General features: G+C 40.3%; 2 protein-coding genes across 3 annotated transcripts; one reads left to right on the top strand and one right to left on the bottom strand.

Annotated features, from left to right (window-relative positions):
- Positions 1-309: 309 nt before the first annotated feature.
- CASP3 (caspase 3) lies at positions 310-20,749 on the bottom strand. 2 transcript variants are annotated; one of them, XM_044760560.2, is made up of 7 exons: positions 20,619-20,749; positions 9,832-9,899; positions 7,378-7,502; positions 4,495-4,623; positions 3,987-4,162; positions 3,599-3,719; positions 310-2,173 (listed from the first exon to the last, which is right to left on the bottom strand). In XM_044760560.2, exons 2-7 carry the CDS (start codon positions 9,882-9,884, stop codon positions 1,944-1,946), a joined length of 834 nt encoding a protein of 277 aa, XP_044616495.2. In that variant the 5' UTR covers positions 9,885-9,899; positions 20,619-20,749; the 3' UTR covers positions 310-1,943. The 2 variants fall into 2 exon arrangements, with proteins under 2 accessions (XP_044616495.2, XP_044616496.1); XM_044760561.2 differs by lacking the exons at positions 3,599-3,719; positions 20,619-20,749 and having other exon boundaries at positions 311-2,173; positions 9,832-9,893.
- Positions 19,879-20,949, top strand: LOC139042256 (uncharacterized). The gene has a single exon (XM_070499726.1). It carries the CDS (start codon positions 19,879-19,881, stop codon positions 20,947-20,949), a length of 1,071 nt encoding a protein of 356 aa, XP_070355827.1.
- Positions 20,950-21,020: the final 71 nt, after the last annotated feature.

Below are 21,020 nucleotides of genomic sequence, written 5' to 3'. Positions count from 1 at the left end.
TCTGTTATTCACCCTTGCACAAGGCAAGGAAAACAAACAAATATATGGTCATCTTTAGGGACTGCGATCCATGCAAACCTAGTATCCTTCCTGGCATCATGGTCATTTTAGGAACAGGGCCTTCTGAGAGGGCCCGGGAAGAACAGAAGTCTGCTTATTCTATATGGTAACGTGCCACTATCTCAAAACATTTAATTATAGGGTTCTGTTGCATCCTCTTTGGCCCTTCCAATTTAAGTTCTTAGTTGAAAACATTTTAATTTCAATTAGCAGCACAACATCAGAAACAACAAAAACAAACGTTGGGAATTTTGTTAGAATTTATATTTTGAAATAAGAATTCATAATAAATTTTTACAAAATAGTCACATAGCTTGAGTCATCATTACATGCTTCATTTACTTTGAAAAAATTACAGACGTAGTCAAAACAAATAGCCATCATTTATAAACGTGAGTTCTTTTCTTTGAGCACAAGAAAGCTTACGTGAAATGTCAGACTGACAACCAGTAAGACACCAGGATGCCACTGGCTCAGCGCCTCCTGACTGGGGAGGCTGGAGCCCGGCCTCTGTGGCTGGCGGCCATGCCGTTTCTCCTTTCTGGCCTTCAGTTTCCCCGTCCGCCAAAGGAGGGCAAGACTAGATGGTTCTGAAGTCCTATGTACCATGGTCCTTTCATTTCAGAGAACAGTATATAATTATAATGGTATCATTTTCCTGATTGTAAACTTTAACAGAAAATAACTTAACGTGCTCAAAAATTTGACTACAAAGAGTACTATGGTTTTTATTGTGACCCTCACCATCTTTGGAAAATTTCCATTTCAGGAATTTCTGATTTGGCTCACTTTCGTGGAGATTCCTGCCCTGGGGGCGTCCTCCACACACACTGGTACATATGAAGAAACTAGTCAGCAGCGCTTTTTCTGGTCTCCGGCTCTGCCTTCATCACATAGAAGCCGTATCATGCTTCTGCTCAGGCTCAAACCATCTTCTCATTACGGAATGCCCAGCTGACTGATTCCTTGTTTCTTCCTTACGATTCACTGTTTGTTATATAAGTTGTATTTTAATATGTTCTTACAGAATTTCTTCAATACATGCTGCTACTCAGTTTGACCAACAACTTGAGGTTTTCACATAACAGCTCTTCAGAGGCTTTGCTGGTATTTGAAGCTCAACAGATGGCACAGAGACAAATATGCCAGGATACACATGCTGGTAGACGAGCTATATTTCAGCACCTTATAGTTCTAACTACGCCTCCCTTTATTAATGTTGTATTTAGTCTTAAAAGAGTCAACTTAGCGTGCTCATGCTTTCTCCCAAGTAAAATATTTAGTTTCTTTTTCAATATTAAACACAACTCTTTACAACAAAGACATGCTCAGGACAAACATCACAAAACCATGCACTCAGATAAATGATCTAAAAATACAGTTGACTTATCTCCAAATACCAATTCTAAAGTCAAGGGCCTCAAGCCTTTGGCCAGGCCCATGGGTGTACAGTTCTAGGAAACATTATTCCACATCATCGTTTCTAGTCTGACAAAGACCAGGATGCATACTCAAGTGAGAGCACATCAGTATCACCGAAATCCATTACTGCAATATTTAACTTTTCCCATGATTACTTGAAAATTCATATCATAGCATCACTAAAAATTGCTAACGATGAGAGCCGTTAATTTACAATCATTTTCTCTCATCATGATTGTACCACTGTCCATTGTTATTTACTCCTAATTCAATTCAATTTCAACTACCTGATTCTGAGTTTGAGGTAGCTTCACAGTAGTTTTATTGCGATGAAAGCGGCATGTTTCAAAGTACCACTTGGAGGATTAGATGAGATTTAAACGAGAGAAGAAAATACAGTATGAATTATACTGCTTTCTCATTTGGCATACAAAAAAAATAACAAAAACCCACCCATTTCTTTAGTGATAAAAATACAGTTCTTTTGTGAGCATAGAAACAATACACGGAATCTGTTTCTTTCCATGAAAAGTAGGGTCAAGGCAATAGGACTCAAATTCCATGGCTACCTTGCGGTTAACCCGAGTGAGGATATGCATAAGCTCAAGCTTGTGGGCGTACAGCTTCAGCATAGCACAAAGCGACTGGATGAACCAGGATCCGTCCTTCGAATTTCGCCAGGAATAGTAACCTGCAAGGCAAAATATAACCAAAGTACCATGGATATCAGATTTGATAAATTATTATACAACCATAAAGGTAAAAACAAGCATAAACTCCCACAGGTATTATTAGCTATATAAACAAACAAACGACACCTTTGGTTTCAGGGGAAATGATGCTGGAGGGGAAAAAGAAAGTGTACTGTGTATATACCTATGCTTTCAACAAGGGAAAAAGAGTCGTGGACTACCTTTACTGTTGCATTACTGAGAGTTCTACTTTCTGGGCTTCCCTTCCAACAAGGAAAAACAGGAAAACACACAGAAGATGACGCAAAAGCAAAGATACAAACAGGGTCATTGTAAGTAGCATGGTGTCACAATCAGATTACTGGCTTATCCAAGAAATAAACTGCTTACATATGCACACACATTTGAGTGTCCTAAATTTATTTAAAGGGCATCTGAATAAAGTACAATAAATACATTACAGAGTATTAAAGAAGTCCAAAAAGGGAAATGGTGTATTTTATGGTACTTTTTCATTTTAACTATAGGCTCCACTGTTTTTAGTTTAGAAGTACTTTACCTGGAAAGATGCCTGGAGATTAAAAAGCAATCATACTGAACATATTTGAAAATGTGACACTTTAAAAATATATTTGTCCTATATTTTCTACCTTTGTGACATCCTGAGTTAGTTGTTCAATAAATAATTGTATGATCAATAAATATTTACTTATGTAATTGCATGTGCAACACAACCACAAAAAGTGGAGGCTAGTAACCTATTCATAGATTATTTTTTACCTTGTTCCTTTTCCCTCATTCCATTTCTTTTTTTTGAGGAAGATTAGCCCTGAGCTAACATCTGCTGTCAATCCTCCTCTTTTTGCTGAGGAAGACTGGCTCTGAGCTAACATCTGTGCCCATCTTCCTCTGTTTTATGTGGGACACCTGCCACAGCAGGGCCAGACAAGTGATGCATAGGTCCGCACCGGGATCCGAACCAGCGAACCCCAGGCTGCCAAAACATAATGTGTGAACTTAACTGCTGCGCCACTGGGCTGGCCCACCCCTCATTCCATTTCAACACTATCATATACTATTCATGTTTATCTTTTTTATTTCCTATCTTCCAAAGAATTCCTGGAAAACATACCTCTCTCCATTCTAAGAAGTGGATGAAGCTCTGATTTGGCCTATATTACAACACAGCATCCTATCTGCTATTAGTTCATGAATGATACTGGGTAAGCATGCTTTCTATATATGCGTATTTTCCAGCCAAATTTGGCTAAAGACAATTTTTTGAGACTTCTGTTTGGTTAAGGTACCCTAAAATACCGACAAGTTAGCTGTTTTTTATGTATATCAAAATCTTGATGCCTTTGGAATACACTCTTGGTTGCTGAAAATCCACATATGACATTCGTTATCTGTAACTTCCTTACCAGGTGCTGTGGAATACGCATACAGGAAGTCTGCCTCAACTGGGATTTTCTGACACGCCATGTCATCCTCAATACCACTGTCGGTCTCAATACCACTGTCCAGTTCTGTACCTCGGCAGGCCTAGAGGTAAAAACATAAACATTTATTTAAAACAATATGTGTGTACACAAATAACTGTAATTCCTAAGAAATGGAAAGGCTGTGTAAAAACTGATGTTAATTATGCAGAATCTTTTTGATATAAGTCCAAAACTAAGATTTATTCTATATCTCCTAAGTGGTGGTTTAAATGAATAAAATAGTAACAACAGTTCAGTAGCTTCAGGGAAAAAAATAAACCCTTTTCATAATCCACCTTGATAACTGAGTTGCTCAGTTATATATTACCTGAATAATGAAAAGTTTGGGTTTTCCAGCTAGACTTCTGCAACAATCCCCTTTGAAGAAACAAGTTAATTTTTTCAGGTCAATAGGTCCATTTGTTCCAAAAATTATTCCTTCTTCACCATGGCTTAGAAGCACGCAAATAAAACTGCTCCTTTTGCTATGATCTTCTTTAGAAACTGGAAAAACATTTACAAATAAGAAAAAACAAACAAACAAAAAACAACATAACTTTATTCAATCTCATATATACCATACGGGAATAAGATGAAGAAACTTGAGAACAAAACTAAGAGAGATCATCTAGATCCAGCTTGGAGCAGAGCAACAGACCTCAAACCATTTTAGGTAGCTGGCATAAATAACTTCTATTTTACTTAAATAAAATATAGAGTAAGATTATGCACAGTATAGTTCCACAATTCTCATGCTTTATTATTATATGTGTAATTACATCCAAACTGTAATATAAAGTTGGACAATGAAGGTAATTCTTTTAATTATTTCTTACCACTGCGCATCAATTCCACAATTTCTTCGCCGGTAAGATCATTTTTATTCCTGACTTCGTATTTCAAGTTTGTGAATGTTTCCCTGAGGTTTGCTGCATCCACATCTGTACCAGACCGGGATGCCATTCCTTAGAACAGAAAAAATTACTTTTAATTGCATTTAAAAAAAGAAGATTAACTGCTCTGAGATGAAATAAACTATTCAGCAATTCACAGGATCCACAGTCAGTTCTTCCTTTCAAATGCTATGAAGATTCAATTATTCTGATAAGGACACAAAGTCTCTAACTTCTTGGTATTTAGATGACACTTCATAATAGAAGCTATATCAATGTCACGGTCACAAGGATATCTTTCACAGCTGCTTAGATAGTGAAAAACAGAGACAACTTCAATGTCTAACGAGAGTGATTTGGTTAAGTAAATGATGGTTCACTTAAATAACGGAATACTATGTTGCCATTAACATTTTTGCAGACAAAATTTTGCCAGGAAAAAATGGTCATTGATTATTAAAAAAATACTAGAAAATATGATCCAACTTTTGAGAAAAAATTATATAGATATATAACAAAACACACACTCAGAGAAACTGTATTTCTTTGATTTTTAAGTTCCCAACGATTTTAAGATACACTACTACTTTCATAATGTCTTTTCAGGAAAAAACCACAAACCACTGCACAGTAACACTGTTCATCAGGCATTCTGCTGTGGGTAATCTCCTTTAATCTTTCCAACCAACATGAGACAGCTACGACGACTGTTTCACTTGTACAGATGTGGGATGTGGAGCACAGAGGACCAGGGACTGGTACAAAGGAACAAAGTGTGTGTTCGATCTGCATCCAGGGGTCCTGGGCTTTCAACCTTCCTTTACCAAACCTTCCACAGAAACGTACAGATTGACTGTATGATGCACTCAGATTTAAAAATGCTAAAGTGTTGGGGGCAACACATCTTAGAAATAAGTTTAATATGTCTGAATAGAAAAAAGATTAAATATCTTTATCTCCAAAATATTATCTGAGTAGTGTGACTATAAATGATTTTAATTTTTCTCTTTTGCTAATCTGTAATTTCTGAAATTTCTATTAGGGCCATATATTGTTTCTATAAAATTAAAATAAGCTGATCAAGTTTTGATATTGGAAAGGCTGAGGACACCATGCACCTGTGTGACAAGGTGACTGAACTCTGGTCCTGGTTTGTGAGCCACTTGGTAGTAAAACAGAAAACATCAGGCTGTCAGAGATCGTTGTGAGAACCTGACCTTTAAATTTCAGAGCAGACAAGGGGCTCACTCAAAGGCTAAGGCCCGACCACTGGTCTAACTATTTTGGGGGGAAGAGTGGAATGATATACTTTTCTTTTAAAAAAAAGAATAGGTTCAGCAATGTAAAATTCTACAGGAAGAGGGCATCATCACTAGCAATGTGAAGCAGAATACCTAATGGCTGAAGACGGTATCTCAACTTATAGCCAAAAGCAATAGAAACGGTACTGTGCAGATTAGACACCCATTTTCAACTACGCTTTCTCTCACTCCTTATAATCTAACACCAAATCCTGCTTATCTTTCCAGTGTAATCTGGCTTCTTTCCATTTTTACCACCACTCTGGTAGATAGCCTCCTAAATTAGATCTGATGCTTCTAGTTTCCTTAATTAAAAATTAATTCTAATGTGATTAATATGCCAATTCAAAGAATTATCACATCATCAATTTGAAAATGAAAAACGGGGAAACAGCCCAAATGTTCATTCATATGGTAAATTATGCAAATTAAGGGAATGGTATGATTCAGGAATGGGGTATTATACAATCATTAAAATAACACAAAAATTATACAACATGAAAAATGGTAATATTACATTAAGTGGAGCAAGCAGGATACAATATTGCTTGCATATTATGAATAAGATTAAGCTTTAAGAAACGGTCAAGGAAAAACATCAAGCGATATATCAAGATGATATTAGCTTTTTAGGATCATGAAGGCTTTTATCTTTTTATATTCTCTAAAAAAAATTTCTAAAATGTATTATTAGATTCAATAGTACACAGTATAGAGACTAAGCAGGGGATTTGGTGAGCAGCCTGTGGCGAACCTAACAGAGCAGTTTCAGTAGAGGGTGAGGAGGAAACAGCAAAACAGGTTCAAGGGGAATTGAAAGAAGTGAAGATGGTGAGCTTAAAGTACATGTTTTCAAAATTTAGGGAAGGAGACAAAAATCTGGGCAAAGCTTAGGAGGAAGCTGAGTAGAAGTAAGGTCTCTTTAAGATGGGGTCTGCCATCCGTAGGAGAGGAGGAAAAAGTCAATAGAGCAAATGAAAACACAAGGAAGTGAAGCAGCACAGAAGGTGGGTTCAGAGCTCGGGCTGGGGTGTCAGGCACACCAGGGCTGAGGCCCAGCTCTGCTACTAAATTTCTGTGTGAATCTGCAAGGATATTAACCTTTCAGCATCTAATGGCGGTTACTTTTCAATGCTGTAAAAATTAAATGAGACAATATCTGTGAGGTGCCTTGCACAGTTCCTGGAAAGGACAAACACTACTACTTACTATTTGTTGAGATCCTTCCATTAGCATAAAAGAGGGAGCAGAAGGATAAAGAAGCAAGTGTGACAGAGAAGTCAGGGCAGAAGAGGCCAACATACAGATAGGAGGCTAGCTGTTGGAAGAGGGAGAGACTGTGATGATGGGCAGGAGACTAAGAGTCCATGGTGAATTGTAGGACCTGTGGGTCCTGCTCTCTCTCTACCTTATGGCCATTCTGTGTCATAATTTACTAATAACATCAATACTATTTTTTGTATTATACTAAATATACATGGTACAAATATTTGAAAAGGATTAAAAATTATGTTATGATACATACCAGTACTTTTATGAAAGTTCTTATTATTGATTATTATACATAACCCCATTTCAGGATAATCCATTTTGTAACTACTGTCCAAGGATATTCCAGAGTCCATTGACTTGCTTCCATGTAAGATCTTTCTGTTTGAAAATCAAACAATAGTTTACAAAGATAGAAATGATCAATGCTGCTGTTCACATTAATACAACTTCTAAAGCACATAATAGTTAACGTTTGTAGAATGTAATGTGTCAGGCTGTGTGCTACAGGCTTTTCCTCACTTAAATTGCACAAAAACTCATTTCACAGAAGAGGAAATGACCGCCATGAGGCTAAGGAATGTGCTGACAGTTATGCAGACACTACTGTGTCAGAGCCAAGGCTGAAACCATCTGTTGGACTGCAGAGTTCAGGCTTTTAATCTCTATATTTTATGTTTTTCTCTAAATTTTATTAAAATTTCATCAAATACATTTTATACTCTAAAAAAATCCCTATAACTATGTGAAATATTTTATCCTTCAAGGTAAGAGTAAAATCTTAAAAATGGGCCTGAAATTATAAGAAATCAACAAATGCAAAGATGACTCAAAGCACAATATTGATCACAATTGCTAAATTGTTTCTTAAACTCTATGAGCTGAACAAATTAATACATGGAATCACTATTGTAAACAATTGAAAGTACTTGTCTCAAGGTCACTTATCCAAAAATCTCTGTTATCTAGCTCAGGATCAATCAACTTTTTCTCAAAAGGGTCAAATATTAAGTCTTGTAGGGTTGTGGGCTGTCCAGTCTCTGTTGCAGCGACTCCCTTCTGCTGGTGAAAGTAGCTGAGGACAATATGTAAACGAATGGGTGCAGCTATGTCCCAATAAAACCTGACTGATACAGACTGCAGGCCTGACCCTGATCTGGACCAAGAATGAGGACATGACAGGCGCAGGAGCAGCCAAACGTTGATACCTAAAGTCAACATACTCACGCACTTAACCTGAGAGTATTTCACATGATACACAATTCTAAAAGAAATTGTTGGAAAAAGATTAAAAGACTAAATTAATGCGGTCAAGTTCAGAAGTCAACTATTATATTTAGCTAGAGGTAAGGATTCCCATATTTTACAGACGAAAAAATTAAAACTCTTGAAAGATGAGTGGCTTGTTGAAGGTCATACAGATAATGAACCTCAGAAGAGTAATTCCCTACCACCTCCTGCTGCTCCTCTCCAGGCAGAGGGACAGCCAGAGTGGGAGGGGGCACACCTGACAAAGAGCAGAGACTCAAAAGGCCTAGGAGCATGAGGACAACTTATCATAGGATCAAAAGAGACCTAAATTTGTTTTGAGCTCCCATGCAATTTGCTATTAAATTATGTTCTGTACTATGTGAAAAGGTAAGAAAATGTGTAAGTCATTTTTAAAAAACCCCAAAAATCTCTAAAATGAGATCACATTTCTTTTTTTTTTTAAGATTTTATTTTTTTCCTTTTTCTCCCCAAAGCCCCCCAGTACATGGTTGTATACTCTTCATTGTGGGCCTTCTAATTGTGGCATGTGGGACACTGCCTCAGCGTGGTTTGATGAGCAGTGCCATGTCTGCGCCCAGGATTCGAACCAATGAAACAGTGGGCCGCCTGCAGCGGAGCGCATGAACTTAACCACTCGGCCACGGGGCCAGCCCCAGAAATCACATTTCAAAGGTTTAATTTCTAGGAAAATTCCTTTGTGAAACAAATATGCTAAATCTTTATTGGTAAGCTCTTAATAGTATTGCTGTAATACTATTGTTTGGTACTACAATTAGTTTGTAATTCCCTGGGTGGTTCAGAATAATAATACTGGGTCTCAGAAATAAACTTTTAGAATTAAAAGTATCACAAGAGATCCCAAATGGATAATAACAGACAGGAATTAAGAGTGTTTGAGTTTTATCTTTTTCCTTTCTTCATTAGAAGCATTAATAAGCAGAATATTTCAAAGAGGAAGACTGAGGAAAAAAAGAGTAAAAGATAATCTATAAACAGGCAATTCTTCTCCAGACTCAGAATTGGCATTTCATTTTAGTCTTAAAACTTATAAATAAATAGGAGGCAAAAAACCTCCCCCAAACACAAAACCTTTCGTCCTGCGAGTGATTTGGGAAGGTCCAGAAGCACCCACAATTGCATGTCCTGCCTCTCCTGTGTGTCCTTCTGCTTCTGAGACAGGGTTGCCGACCATGGGTCAGGCACTGTACCTGGTCCTTCCCTCAATCCTCCCCCAAGTTCCATCAAAGTTTCATTTTAAGGAGGAGCTTCAGAGAGGATCATTTTAACGCGTGTAAAGCCATATCGCTGTTGAGATAGGAAGTCAACTGGGGCTCTTGGTTTGAAAGCCCATTTTTTCTGCTTCCTCACTCCTCAAGGTTTGCTGTATTACATACACCTATCTTTCACTGATTATACAGGATTCCGTTTAAATACTTACGTTTCTGAATTTTTAATGGATTTTGAATCCACTGAGATTTTAGAGTTCTCCATGGATACTTTTATTCACTAGAATATAAAGAAAGTAGAAGTTAATCAAAATCAGTCATTATAAGATCACTGCACTATGTTAATTATTCCAATGATCATCTCTCTAAATACTTTATATGGACTTTTTCCCATTAGCAATACCACTCCCACCCCAGCTTCACCTCTACTGTTAAAGGGTTCTGCGAGTCAAACCTGAGAATAATCCTTTGTAAAGGAATGTGTAATATAGCCCATTTCTCTCTCTCAATCTCTCTGTCTTTTTGAAATGAGCTACGAAGTACATAGAGTACACAGATAAGAAGTGTGCAGCTCGATTAATTTTTACACTTGTATGCCCCCACCAGATCAAGATACAGACTGCCACTTGTTTCTACTACAATCCATCAGCTCATTGGTCAGAACTCAGCCTTTCAACTCAACACAGTTGAAAACCAAAAACTTGAAAAACAAGGAGAAAAAAATCTTGACTTTCTCCAGCCTCTAGAAGCCCTGGCTAACTCAAAAACACCAATCAAAATACGACTTTAACTTAACTCTTATGCTAAAATCATAAATCTTAAAAGAGTACACAACCCCATCAACAGGACTTGCTCAACCATAAAAGCCTTTACAGAAAGTCCAAGCCTCCTTCCCCCTTTCTAAATTTAAATTTTTAAAACTGTGGTAAAATAGACACAAATTCTACCATTTTCACCATTTTTAAGTATACAGTTCCGTGACATTGAGTACACTCATACTGTTGTGTAACCAACACCACCATTCATCTCCGGAACTTTTCTATCTTCCCAAACTGAAAGCAGTACCAAAGTGTCCTCTTCAAGGTCTCCTTAAAGCTAAGGAGACCTCTTCTCTTCTCCAAAGCTAAGTTCTTCCCTCCTGTCTCCCTAAGTTCTGTGTGCACCTGGGTGGGGAAAGATGGAGAAAAGAATATGGAGGAGAGGAGGTGTCACATGCCACTTCAACCACAGGGGAGGGCAGGCTTTGACCTTCTCTCGAAGCTAGTCTTTGTTTCTGCACTTCTATAAAGGCTCTCTGCTTTTCTACCATCTTACTTCCTGTAGCTTTTCTAGAAAACCAAGGGAGGATGGTGAGTACAGCTGGGAGGAACCATCTTTTAGTCAGTAAACAAATATCTGGTGGCACATGCTTTGCGCCAGGTACCATTCTAGGTACTAGGACAGGGTGGAAGACAAGACAAAGTTCCTACCTTCAAGAAGCTTTCATTCTAGAGAAGAGGACTAATTATAGATTGATAAGATTTCAAATACTGACAGGGGCTATGAAGAAAATAAAATAGAGTAATGTAATAGACTGGGAGTGTGAGCTCCTTTAGCTAAGGTAGTTGGGGAAGTCATCTCTGAGGTGACATTAACAATGAGATCTAAATGACATAAAGGCTACCAACTGAGGCTGTCCTTGCTGGAGGAAGGACGAGCAAGTACAAAGGCCCTGAAAGAGTCTGGTGCACTCATAGTGCAGAAAGACCAGCTTGACTAGCACATGGTAAAGGAAGGGAAGGAGTGAAGGGAGATGAAGCAGCAAAGGCAAGATCACATGGTAACTCAGGAGCCAAGAGGAGCTTCGACTCTATCCTAACTGCAAGGAGAAACCACTAGAGTGTTTGAAGCAGAGGAGGGACAGCATGCTTTAAAAATACCACTCTGGCTGTGGAGTGAAGAATCGACTGCAGAAGGATGAAGTGGAAGCACACAGGCCAATGAGAAGCCTTCTGGAATAGTTCCGGAAAGAATGCTGGGAGCGTGGACTAAAGCTGCACAGCGAATATAGGTAGTTAAGAATCTGGAATCGAGAAAGAGATCAGGGCTGGAGACATACTGGGACACTCTGATACGCAGACGGTTACTAGAGGAAGCAGGGCCAGCAAGAGACTAAAAGAGAGGTGAGTGAAAAAGGGAAATCAGGTGAATGTGGTGTACGAAAGCATGCAGATGTCTTTCAATGAGTGTTGGGTTGTTTCGAATCTTGCTAAGTGGTCAAGTCAGATGAGGAAAGAAGACCACTGGCTTTGGCAAGAATGTCATGAGGATGGTGGCGATTGTCAGAAAAAATTGTCCAAAACTTGGAAATGGGCAAAAAAATTATTGGATATCATTTTAGTGTGGTGCTAGGCATTGTCTAGAGGAATCTTGGGGAGTATCTGATTTTATGGGTGTCCCCTTTGATGGACCTTCTACTGACTAGGCTGCTTTAGAACTCTGTAGGAAGTTAAGCCATAAAAAACAGATAATCATGCAAATGATTCTCCACAGAAACGAAAATGAATTTTATCCTGTTGTCTTTGATTCAACGGATGCCCAATCTATAGAAAAGATGACCCTCCCAAACTACATTCTATTGCTCTACACGATATTAACCAGTTTTGCTTCTATTAGCAAATTCATTTCATTATACCATCTACATCTGTTTTGTTTCAAATTCTCCTTTGAACTGGTCTTAACATCTTACTGGTTTTATTATTAATTAATTAATTGAATAAAATATTTGACACAATTTATTTTATATTTACACAGCAGCCAAGTTTTACTTTTTGAAAATTATACTTTGAAAGGATCAAGGTTGCTGCAGCGAACTGAGAGAATGAGAGAACAAAAACGAGTAAAGACAACAGTGAGTAAGCACAATTTTGCCATGAAGGGGAAAGGAGAAATGAGACAGCAGCTGGAGAGGGACAAGGGGTAGAGATTTCTTGTTTGGTTTGATAAGAACAAGTGAGGGTTCACCCTCTGTAACAGGAAGACTAACTCTGTGGACACAACATGTGAAGGCTGGTGAATCTGATGGAAGGAGGATGAGGTACTTCTCATATGACTGCATATGATAAACTATGAGACAGGAATCCCCAAATGTCCTATCTATACTTTCATGTGTGCTTACCATGGATTTTATCAAGTAGTACCAAAAACTAATCATGCACAATGCCAGCAAAGGTGCATGAGACAGGCATTCTCATAGCCTACTGGAAGGGACATAAATTGGTATCATCTCTTGAGAACATTTTGACAACATGCCCCCCACCCCCAATAAAAGCCTTGAAATTTGATCTAGTAAAATTAGACTTCTAAGAATGCAGCCTAAGGAAATAACCCCAGGGGTTGGGGAGAGGAGAGAAAGGGAAGGATACATTATTCATCAAAATAGTGAGAATTTGAGCAGAGAAATAGTTAAGTTATGGTATACCCATACGTTGGTTAATATAGCTATAAAACTTTTTTAAAGAACTAATCAGTGACATGGGAACTGCTTATAACATAAGGCTAAGTAAAAATAGGCTACAAAACTGCTTAAAACAATACAATCTCAATTAAAATAAACACAAGAAAAAGACCAAAAGTAATTATACAGCATCTTACATATTAACCAATTTATTAATAGTGGCTATCTCTAGATGATGGAAATACTGACAACTTACTTATTCCTTCATATTTTTCTATATTTCCTAATTTTTCTATAACAGCTGCATTGTTTTTAAAGTTATAAAATAGAACCAAGATTATTTCATAAAATAATATCTATCAACATTGGCAGACTGCATCAAACAGGACTGTGCTGGCCAATTTCAACTCTCAGCCCTTTTTTAAGAGTGACAAAAATAGGGAATCTCTACTACTATGAAACTTGCAACCCTTCCTTGACTGCTCTGTACCATGTTCCAGGCCATCTGCCTTTCTTTTTCTCTTGCGTACATATAACAAACATGTATTAGGTACAGGGAAATCTCAAACTTCCTTGAACCAGAAATGTCATAAAGACCAACTCACTTGCCCCATGCAAGCCAATTCTAAGTGGGTAGGCTATAAATCAAAATAATTATCCATCCATGCTTGAAAAATAAAGTCATGGTTAATTTGATTAATTGAAAGAACTAATCAGAGTGGCTAGAGTAGCTAACAAGTTCCAGAGTGGCTAACAATTCCGGAAACATAGGCAAATACATAATAAATGGTTTATTTGACATTGCAATCCATGAGAAAACATGACCTATGTTTCAAGACTTTATGGCCAGCCTGTAAAAAAATCTGGAGTGAAAACACAATGGGAAAGAAACCTTAATAAGATGATAAATTCTGAAGTTGAACCTGGAGCTCCTGTCAGTGTCCTTGCTGGCCCCAGGGTTTGCCTCAAATTGGCCCTTTGAACAAGTTTGCCAAATGCAGGTACACAGTATGTGCTCATACTACATATCAACCTAAATATTGGTAGGTTCCCACCAACGATCAAGGCCCTAAGGACAGATCTCTTACTGAACACTTCTGCAAATAGTGCAGTGATTCTTGGGCTGAAATACCAACTTCTAGCAACCTTTCCTTTCATGCCAACGATAAAGCTGTGGGATACAACGATTCTATCCTATGACTGGAATAGAAGGTTTAGATTTAAATAGTGACCAGCCTTCGTGAGTTTAAAAATATTTGGCTTCTTGACTCCTACCAATGAAGATTTCATCTAAATATTAGCTGACGTTTAAGTAGTCATCTCCTTTTCACACATTTAATCAACTTTCGTTAACCAAATAATTCCCAAAAGTTAAAGAAAGTTGCAGATAGATCAGTCTGAATATAAGCAATTGTCATTTAATCATTTCTGATATTAGACATGAGATAGACTATTTTGCTTGAGTAAGGTAATTGGTGGCTGAAAGGCAAAAACATGCCTTCTGTTAAAATAGGATCTAAAACAGTGTTAAGACTATTTGATAAGGATTTCTCAGGAACAACGTACTATATGTATTTTGTTTCCTTCATTATTGGTATCTGGATAACATATACCGCAACAGTATCAGTTGACCTTCACGTACCATTAAAAATTTATATAATGGTAAACAAAGTCCTCATTGCATCAGACATGTGCACACTTGCACTTACTTGCCACCATCTGCTTTTTCCTCACAAAAGCCCCAAACCCACACTCTTGGGAGCAGAACTTTCTTGCAGAACTCACTATAGTGTTAACATTTAGCATGACCTCACCTCCATTAGCTAATGCCTGGCTGGATACAAGTTATTCTGGGGATGGTGATCTCATCCTAGAAAGACAAAAAATTATCCCCCCAAGGGAAATATTTAAGGCCCTAAACAATAACAGGAGTTTAAGTTCTTAGAACAGTTTCTTTTTTTTTGTCTTTGAGGAAGATTAGCCCTGAGCTAACTACCGCCAATCCTCCTCTTTTTGCTGAGGAAGACTGGCCCTGAGCTGACATCTATGCCCATCTTCCTCTACTTCATACATGGGACGCCTGCCACAGCATGGCTTGCCAAGCAGTGCCATGAAGAAGTGGAAGGTGCAAACTTAAGCACTGCGCCACCAGGCCAGCCCCTCTTACAACATTTTCATTTGATAAAACAGAAATAGGAAAATATACAATAGGGGTTTAAAAAATCTATCTTGGCACAACAATGGACTTAACACCAATTGTTTCTGATTGCACTGATGGATGTACTTCTTTCCATGCATTCAGGATGCTGCCGATAATAAGGTAAACTTTCTAACATACATTAATTAGGTCCCAGAGAAGTTCCAAGTGGACTATTTGACATTAGATAGCAACTTGGAACTTGGGTCTTAGAATCACTTCTCTAGTTCCTAAATTCCTTTAACACTTGCCACAGGAGCCACAACAGTCAGATCTTCGAAAGTTAAAAAATGTTGTCAGCATAAACTTACTGTCACTGTAAAATAGATACTTAAATATTTTATGCTGTGTTTTCCTGAAGTGAAAAGTTGTAATGTTCTCCCTATTTATATTGTGGTTAAGCCAACTAAAGAGACTATTGCACACTACAATAAGGAAGTAAAGCAGAATAAACTATCTACAGAGTTAAGGTAGAGGAATAAAAATTAACTTCTAAAATTAAAATATCTACATGAAGTTATAAAGCATTAAAAATTTGGAAAAAAACCCTGTTATTAAAAATGAATATTGGGGCCAGCCTGGTTCGCACATTCTGCTTTGGCGGCCTGGGGTTCGGCGGTTCAGATCCCAGGTGCGGACATGGCACGGCTTGGCAAGTCATGCTGTGGCAGGCATCCCACATATAAAGTAGAGGAAGATGGGCACGGATGTTAGCTCAGGGCTCCTCAGAAAAAAACAGAATAGTTTGAAAGTGTGCCTATGGTAGAGATTTCAAAATGAGACATGAAATAGTATAACCAGTTTGAGAGAGTCTTACTCAGCTAAACCATCTCCCATCAGTAGGCTGTTCTTGCTACCTGTCCTACAAGGAAAGTGATGTAAGGGATAAAACCTGGTCTCTGCTCTAATGGGTTTAAAATCTCAAAATAAGACATAAGAACCAACACTGCTCACTTTTGAATCATCTCCATGAATATAAGTATCTTAAAAAAAAAATTTATAAGTAAAGATTTACCAAAACAGGTAGCCAAAAAGACCAAAGATTCACAATGCCATGCGTGATTTGAGCATTGTGTACAAAGTGTTGCGTAATAACCCTTCCTCCCACTGCCTACTCTTATGGGCTAGACTCTGGGCTAAAAGATACTTTTATTGATTGACTGATGTGTTATTTATTTATGTATTTCTGGTTCATCCTTCCAATGATGCTGAGACATCATGATCCCCTTTCCATAGTTCAGTTGACTGAGACTTAGAACAGGTAAATAACTTCCCGTGGCACAGCCAGGATTCAAATCAGGATCTGTCTGTCTTACCCGCCCACTCTTCTACATGGCTCCGTACCATATAGGACGGGGAATACTATCGATGATTTCAAGGAAGGAAACAAAAATCCACAACCTAGAAGCTCTAATTAACATGAGACAAAGAGCATAAATAACATGGTAGAAACTGACTGCAGAGACACTGAAATAGTATAAGGTGCACTTACTCTAATTAATGAAGAAAACAGAAATGATGGTTATGCTGTTTCTGATGCCCCTGGGTAATTTACTTCTAAAAGTAAAATAACTGGTTTCATGTTAAATATTCAGTATAAGTCATTAAGACTTATTTTCTGATCTTTGTTTGCCTCAAAAGAAAGGTGAAGCCTTTCCAGTATGACTTCTGGGGAGACTCAACTTTTGTCAAAAAACTTGAAAAACACCAGGATTGTATTTATCACCAATTTGAGAGGCATTTGTTACCAAAGTCTCAAAAGCAGTCACATTTCCAGATTTAGTAAGTGAAACAGAGAGAACATACTTTTGCCTATAGTTTGGCTAAGAAAACATTTCAGCTGTAATGTACTAGAGGTTTTTTTGAAATCGTTCCCCATCCGGTCTCTCAATTTCTTTCTTTGGGGATTTATAACAATCACCAAACTGGATATTGTCATTGGGCCTGGTAACATCAATCTTCTATTATTTATTTTGTAATTAAGGTGAAAAGACACAAACAGCAAGTAAAACTAAACACAGAATAAACTAACATAGGTTCAGTTGTGCAATACAAACAAATAAAACCATTCTTTCCTTGTCTCTGGCAAGGGCCACATGACCAGGAAGACAGACTGGAGTCCTCCCCACTATTCAAAGCCATTAGCCAGAAAGAACACAGTACTGACTATGTGCAAGGGGTCTGTCTTCCCCTCCCTTGAGGCCCTAAGATGGTGTCTTTGGAGGGACAAAAGGAGAAATGGGAAAGGCCTTGCAGACCTAAATATTTTGTATGAAATGAACGTAAAATGAAGGATCTTGGGTGCCTTTTATAAACCTGCAAGGCCTCTTCCCTCCCACTGAGAACCACTCCTCTATAGAAGCAGCTTTAAGTTTATAACCATCTGATTAAAGAAATCCTGCCTGCCAGAGAAGGTTTGAAACTGCAAAAAGTCAGAGTCAGCAGTATCTATTCAATCATCAACTGAGCCATCAGAAGTTACTGAACACCAACTGTGCGCAAAGTACTGTAGCAAACCTTGAGTGCATCAAGTAATAGGAGAGAGAAGGACCCTGGCCCAATGTGGGACTCATGACCATGCTGACTAGCATTCAAAAGTGGCTCAACAAGGCAAATGCCAGTGTTCAGTACACATCAGATAACTTTATCTTACTCTCCCCTAACTCAGAAGCTCTATAAGCAATTTGAAGGCAAGAACAAAATAGGGAGAGAAATAACAATATGACATAGACATTTACAAAGCACCCTCAAAGACATTATCTCACTTTATCCTCAGAACCCTGTGAGGTATGTATATTACTTACGCCTATTTATGGATGAGCTGGTAAGTGTCACCCTTGGGACCTGGCCTTAGGTTGTCTGACAACAGAGTACCTATTCCCCCTATTACATTTGTATTTGTTAAATGTGTACAAAACAGCATATAACAGTTTAAGAATTCCCACATCTTTTTTTCAGGCCCAAACATCAGTGATCCACATCTTTAAGGCAGAGCTTTAAAAAGTATCTAATATTAAGCGCCAGAATTAATTTAACACCGTTCATGAGAATAAAGACTGCTTTCTAGAATTACAAGGGGGATGAAGCAGTAGGAGATTGTGCTAAATTAGGTTCGAAAGCAAAACAGTTAAAGAGGCATTGTAATTGTCTACATCAGATAAGATGCCAGTCTCTTAAAATGGCAGGAGGCAAGGCCTTTTCTTCAGGATAGCAAAGCAAATCTGACTTAATTAGGTATAATGTTTTATTTCTTTTTTACTGTTAACAGGTTCTATTGCCACACTCCAAAACACATTCTAACTTTCAAAAGCCTTCTTTTGCAAAGAGCAAAGCAAAACCAAAGCTCAAACATCAGGTTGTGATGGAGATAACTTAAACTTTGCATTTCATTCTTAGAGATCATGTGTAACTATAATGCATTCAAAGTGGCTGAGCACGTTTTGATACAGGCTGGTCTAACCTCCTTGCTAAGCACCTCCTGTTACCATCCTGTATACTCACATTGTTACAATGACTCCATATTTCACCTCTACCATTCCTTTCTAATCCAATCTTTTAATTATAATTTGCTAAGTAATATTAAAACACGTTTATTTTTTCTAGATAGGGCATAATTATTAAAAAGCATAATACTGTAGGAGGGGTATTCACTTGTGCAGGCCCTGGATAAGGGGAAAGACACTAAGGAACAACATAAACAGTTCCTCATGGAATCTGCTTACAAGCTAGTAGGGACGAAAGGAAACAAGCAACTGCAAAGAATATGATATTTCCCTCTTAGGGAACTCCGATGCAAAAGGAGCACATGGTATAAGACTTAACCTTCACATGTTTAAGGAGAACAGAAATCTAAGCAGAAGTTCCTCAAGCAGATGTGATGAATGCAGGTGTGTTTCAGGCAGAGAATAGGTATTAACAGCAGCATGGCTGTGTAGAAAGTGAAACGGTGCTATAAGGAAAGATAAGGAAAGGGAGGGGAGCAAGGAGCCAACCTGTGCTTGGCTTTGTTAACCATGTTAAGGGACTGGGTTTATCCTATGGGCAAACAAACAGTTTTCTAGATTTCTACTTTGTGAAGATCCCTCAGCCTGTGCTCTAAAGAATGGAGTGGATGAGAGGGGCAGGGTGTCTGGAAGTATGGAGGCCAAGAAGGAGGCTGCTGTAGCCAGGTAAGAGCCTATGGTGACTTAAATCAGAGATGGAGAGAAGTGGACAGATCTGGTGGACATTTAGGAGGCTTGGTGGCTAACTGGGGAAGGAGTGGAGAGTGGTAGCTGAGAAGCCTGGTTCCTGGTTTTCTGGCTTGGGTTCCACTGATTGAGAATGGGACAGAGGCAGCTGCTTGGGAAGTAAAGCTTGAGAGCAGAACAGGAGTGATAAGTGTGAGAAAGGCACTCTTATTCAGCGTGGCCTGAGCGGATTTCAAAGCAGCTCCTGGGTGAATTCGTCCACGGACACATAGTCACATGGCCGAACTGGATGGATTCATGGAGACCTTCAGGTCTGAAAAGGAATTAGAGTTTAACACCTGAAATTACTTCTCCAGAAAACTGAGTCACACAGGCAATCCGGGAAGATCCAGGCCCGAGATAAAGAAGGCAGCAGAGACCAAACCCTCTTCCAATAATGGGAGGTTCAGCTCCGAGGGCCAGCGCCACTCAGACAGTACCGGGCCCGCCTCCTGCCCTCGGGGCATCGTTTCTCATCGCCGACCATCCGCGACTCCCTTCCCGATCCAACACTCAGCCTGCGGTCCCGGGCACCCTCACTTCCCAAGCATCCCGCTGCCTCCGCTCCCAGGTCCGACCTCCTCCCACCCGGCCTCCCGCGACCCCCTCCCGCGAGCTCCGCGACCGGGGTCCAGCCCCCAGCTACCTGGCCTCGGAGCCCCGGCCCCGTCTCCCCCCAACCCACAGCCCGGCCTCTCGATCTTCGGTCCGCCTCCCGTCCCCCGGGCTCGGCATCTCCAGCCGGGTTTCCGCTCCCCGGCCCGGTCTCCCGTCCCCCTGTCCTCCCCCACCACCCTCCCCCAGCCTCGACGCTCCCGGCTCGGCCTCTCGATCTGCGGTCCGGTTTCCCGGGTCGGCATCTCCAGCCGAGTCTCCGCCGTCGGCCTCCACACCCCCGGCCCGGCCTCCGGACCCCAGGCCGACTCTCTCGCTCCGTGGGCAGCAGGCTCGTCCTCGCACTCGTCGTCGTGGCAAAACAAAGGATCCGCCGCCCGGACTGTGCCCATCTCCTCCGTCTCCTCGGAGCAGCCGCAGGGCCCAACAGGTCCCCGGGGCGCGCGCTGGGCTGGAGCCGATGGAGGGAGCGGGCCCCGGGCTGACGGCGCCGCGGCGAGAAGACAGGAGGGCAGCACTCACCGCTCAGCCTCCACGCACCACTCCGGACCCCTCAGCTCTGCGCCCCGCCAGCTCCGCTTCTGTAGCCCCCACCCTGTCCGGCTCAGCTCCGTTCCGAGCACGGCCCGCCCCCTCTGGCTCCGCCCCCTCCGCGTCGACATGTCTCCCGCCCCGCCCCCGCCCCGAACGCCGCTCCCACAGAGGCCCGGCGCGCTCCCGGCTCGCCCGCCCGCCCGCCAGTCCAAGAACATCGTCCCCTGCCTCCTCCAAGCCGCCCCTCACAGGCCCGGCGCGCTCTGACCCCGCCCCCGCCGCAAGAACACCGCCCCGCCCGGAGGGCGCGCTCTCGTAGGCCCTGCGCTCTCTGGCCCCGCCCCCGCGCAGTGAACACCGCCCCCCCGGAGGTCGCGCTCTCATTGGCCC

Source organism: Equus asinus, chromosome 27 (assembly GCF_041296235.1).
Source record: "Equus asinus isolate D_3611 breed Donkey chromosome 27, EquAss-T2T_v2, whole genome shotgun sequence".
NCBI classification, from domain to species: Eukaryota; Metazoa; Chordata; class Mammalia; order Perissodactyla; family Equidae; genus Equus; species Equus asinus.
The sequence above is the reverse complement of the archived record's forward strand: the minus strand, read 5'-3'. Positions and strand labels throughout refer to the sequence as shown.

What these genes read in the sequence shown, in the direction of transcription:
- LOC139042256 (XM_070499726.1), top strand. Translation starts at nt 19,879, where the DNA reads ATGGGAGGTTCAGCTCCGAGGGCCAGCGCCACTCAGACAGTACCGGGC.
- CASP3 (XM_044760560.2), bottom strand. Translation starts at nt 9,884, where the DNA reads ATGGAGAACTCTAAAATCTCAGTGGATTCAAAATCCATTAAAAATTCA. An exon ending in GAACTTTCATAAAAGTACTG is followed by an intron (nt 4,624 to 7,377) that starts GTATGTATCATA and finishes TTCTGTTCTAAG; the next exon opens with GAATGGCATCCCGGTCTGGT. An exon ending in CCAAACTTTTCATTATTCAG is followed by an intron (nt 3,720 to 3,986) that starts GTAATATATAAC and finishes TTTTACCTCTAG; the next exon opens with GCCTGCCGAGGTACAGAACT.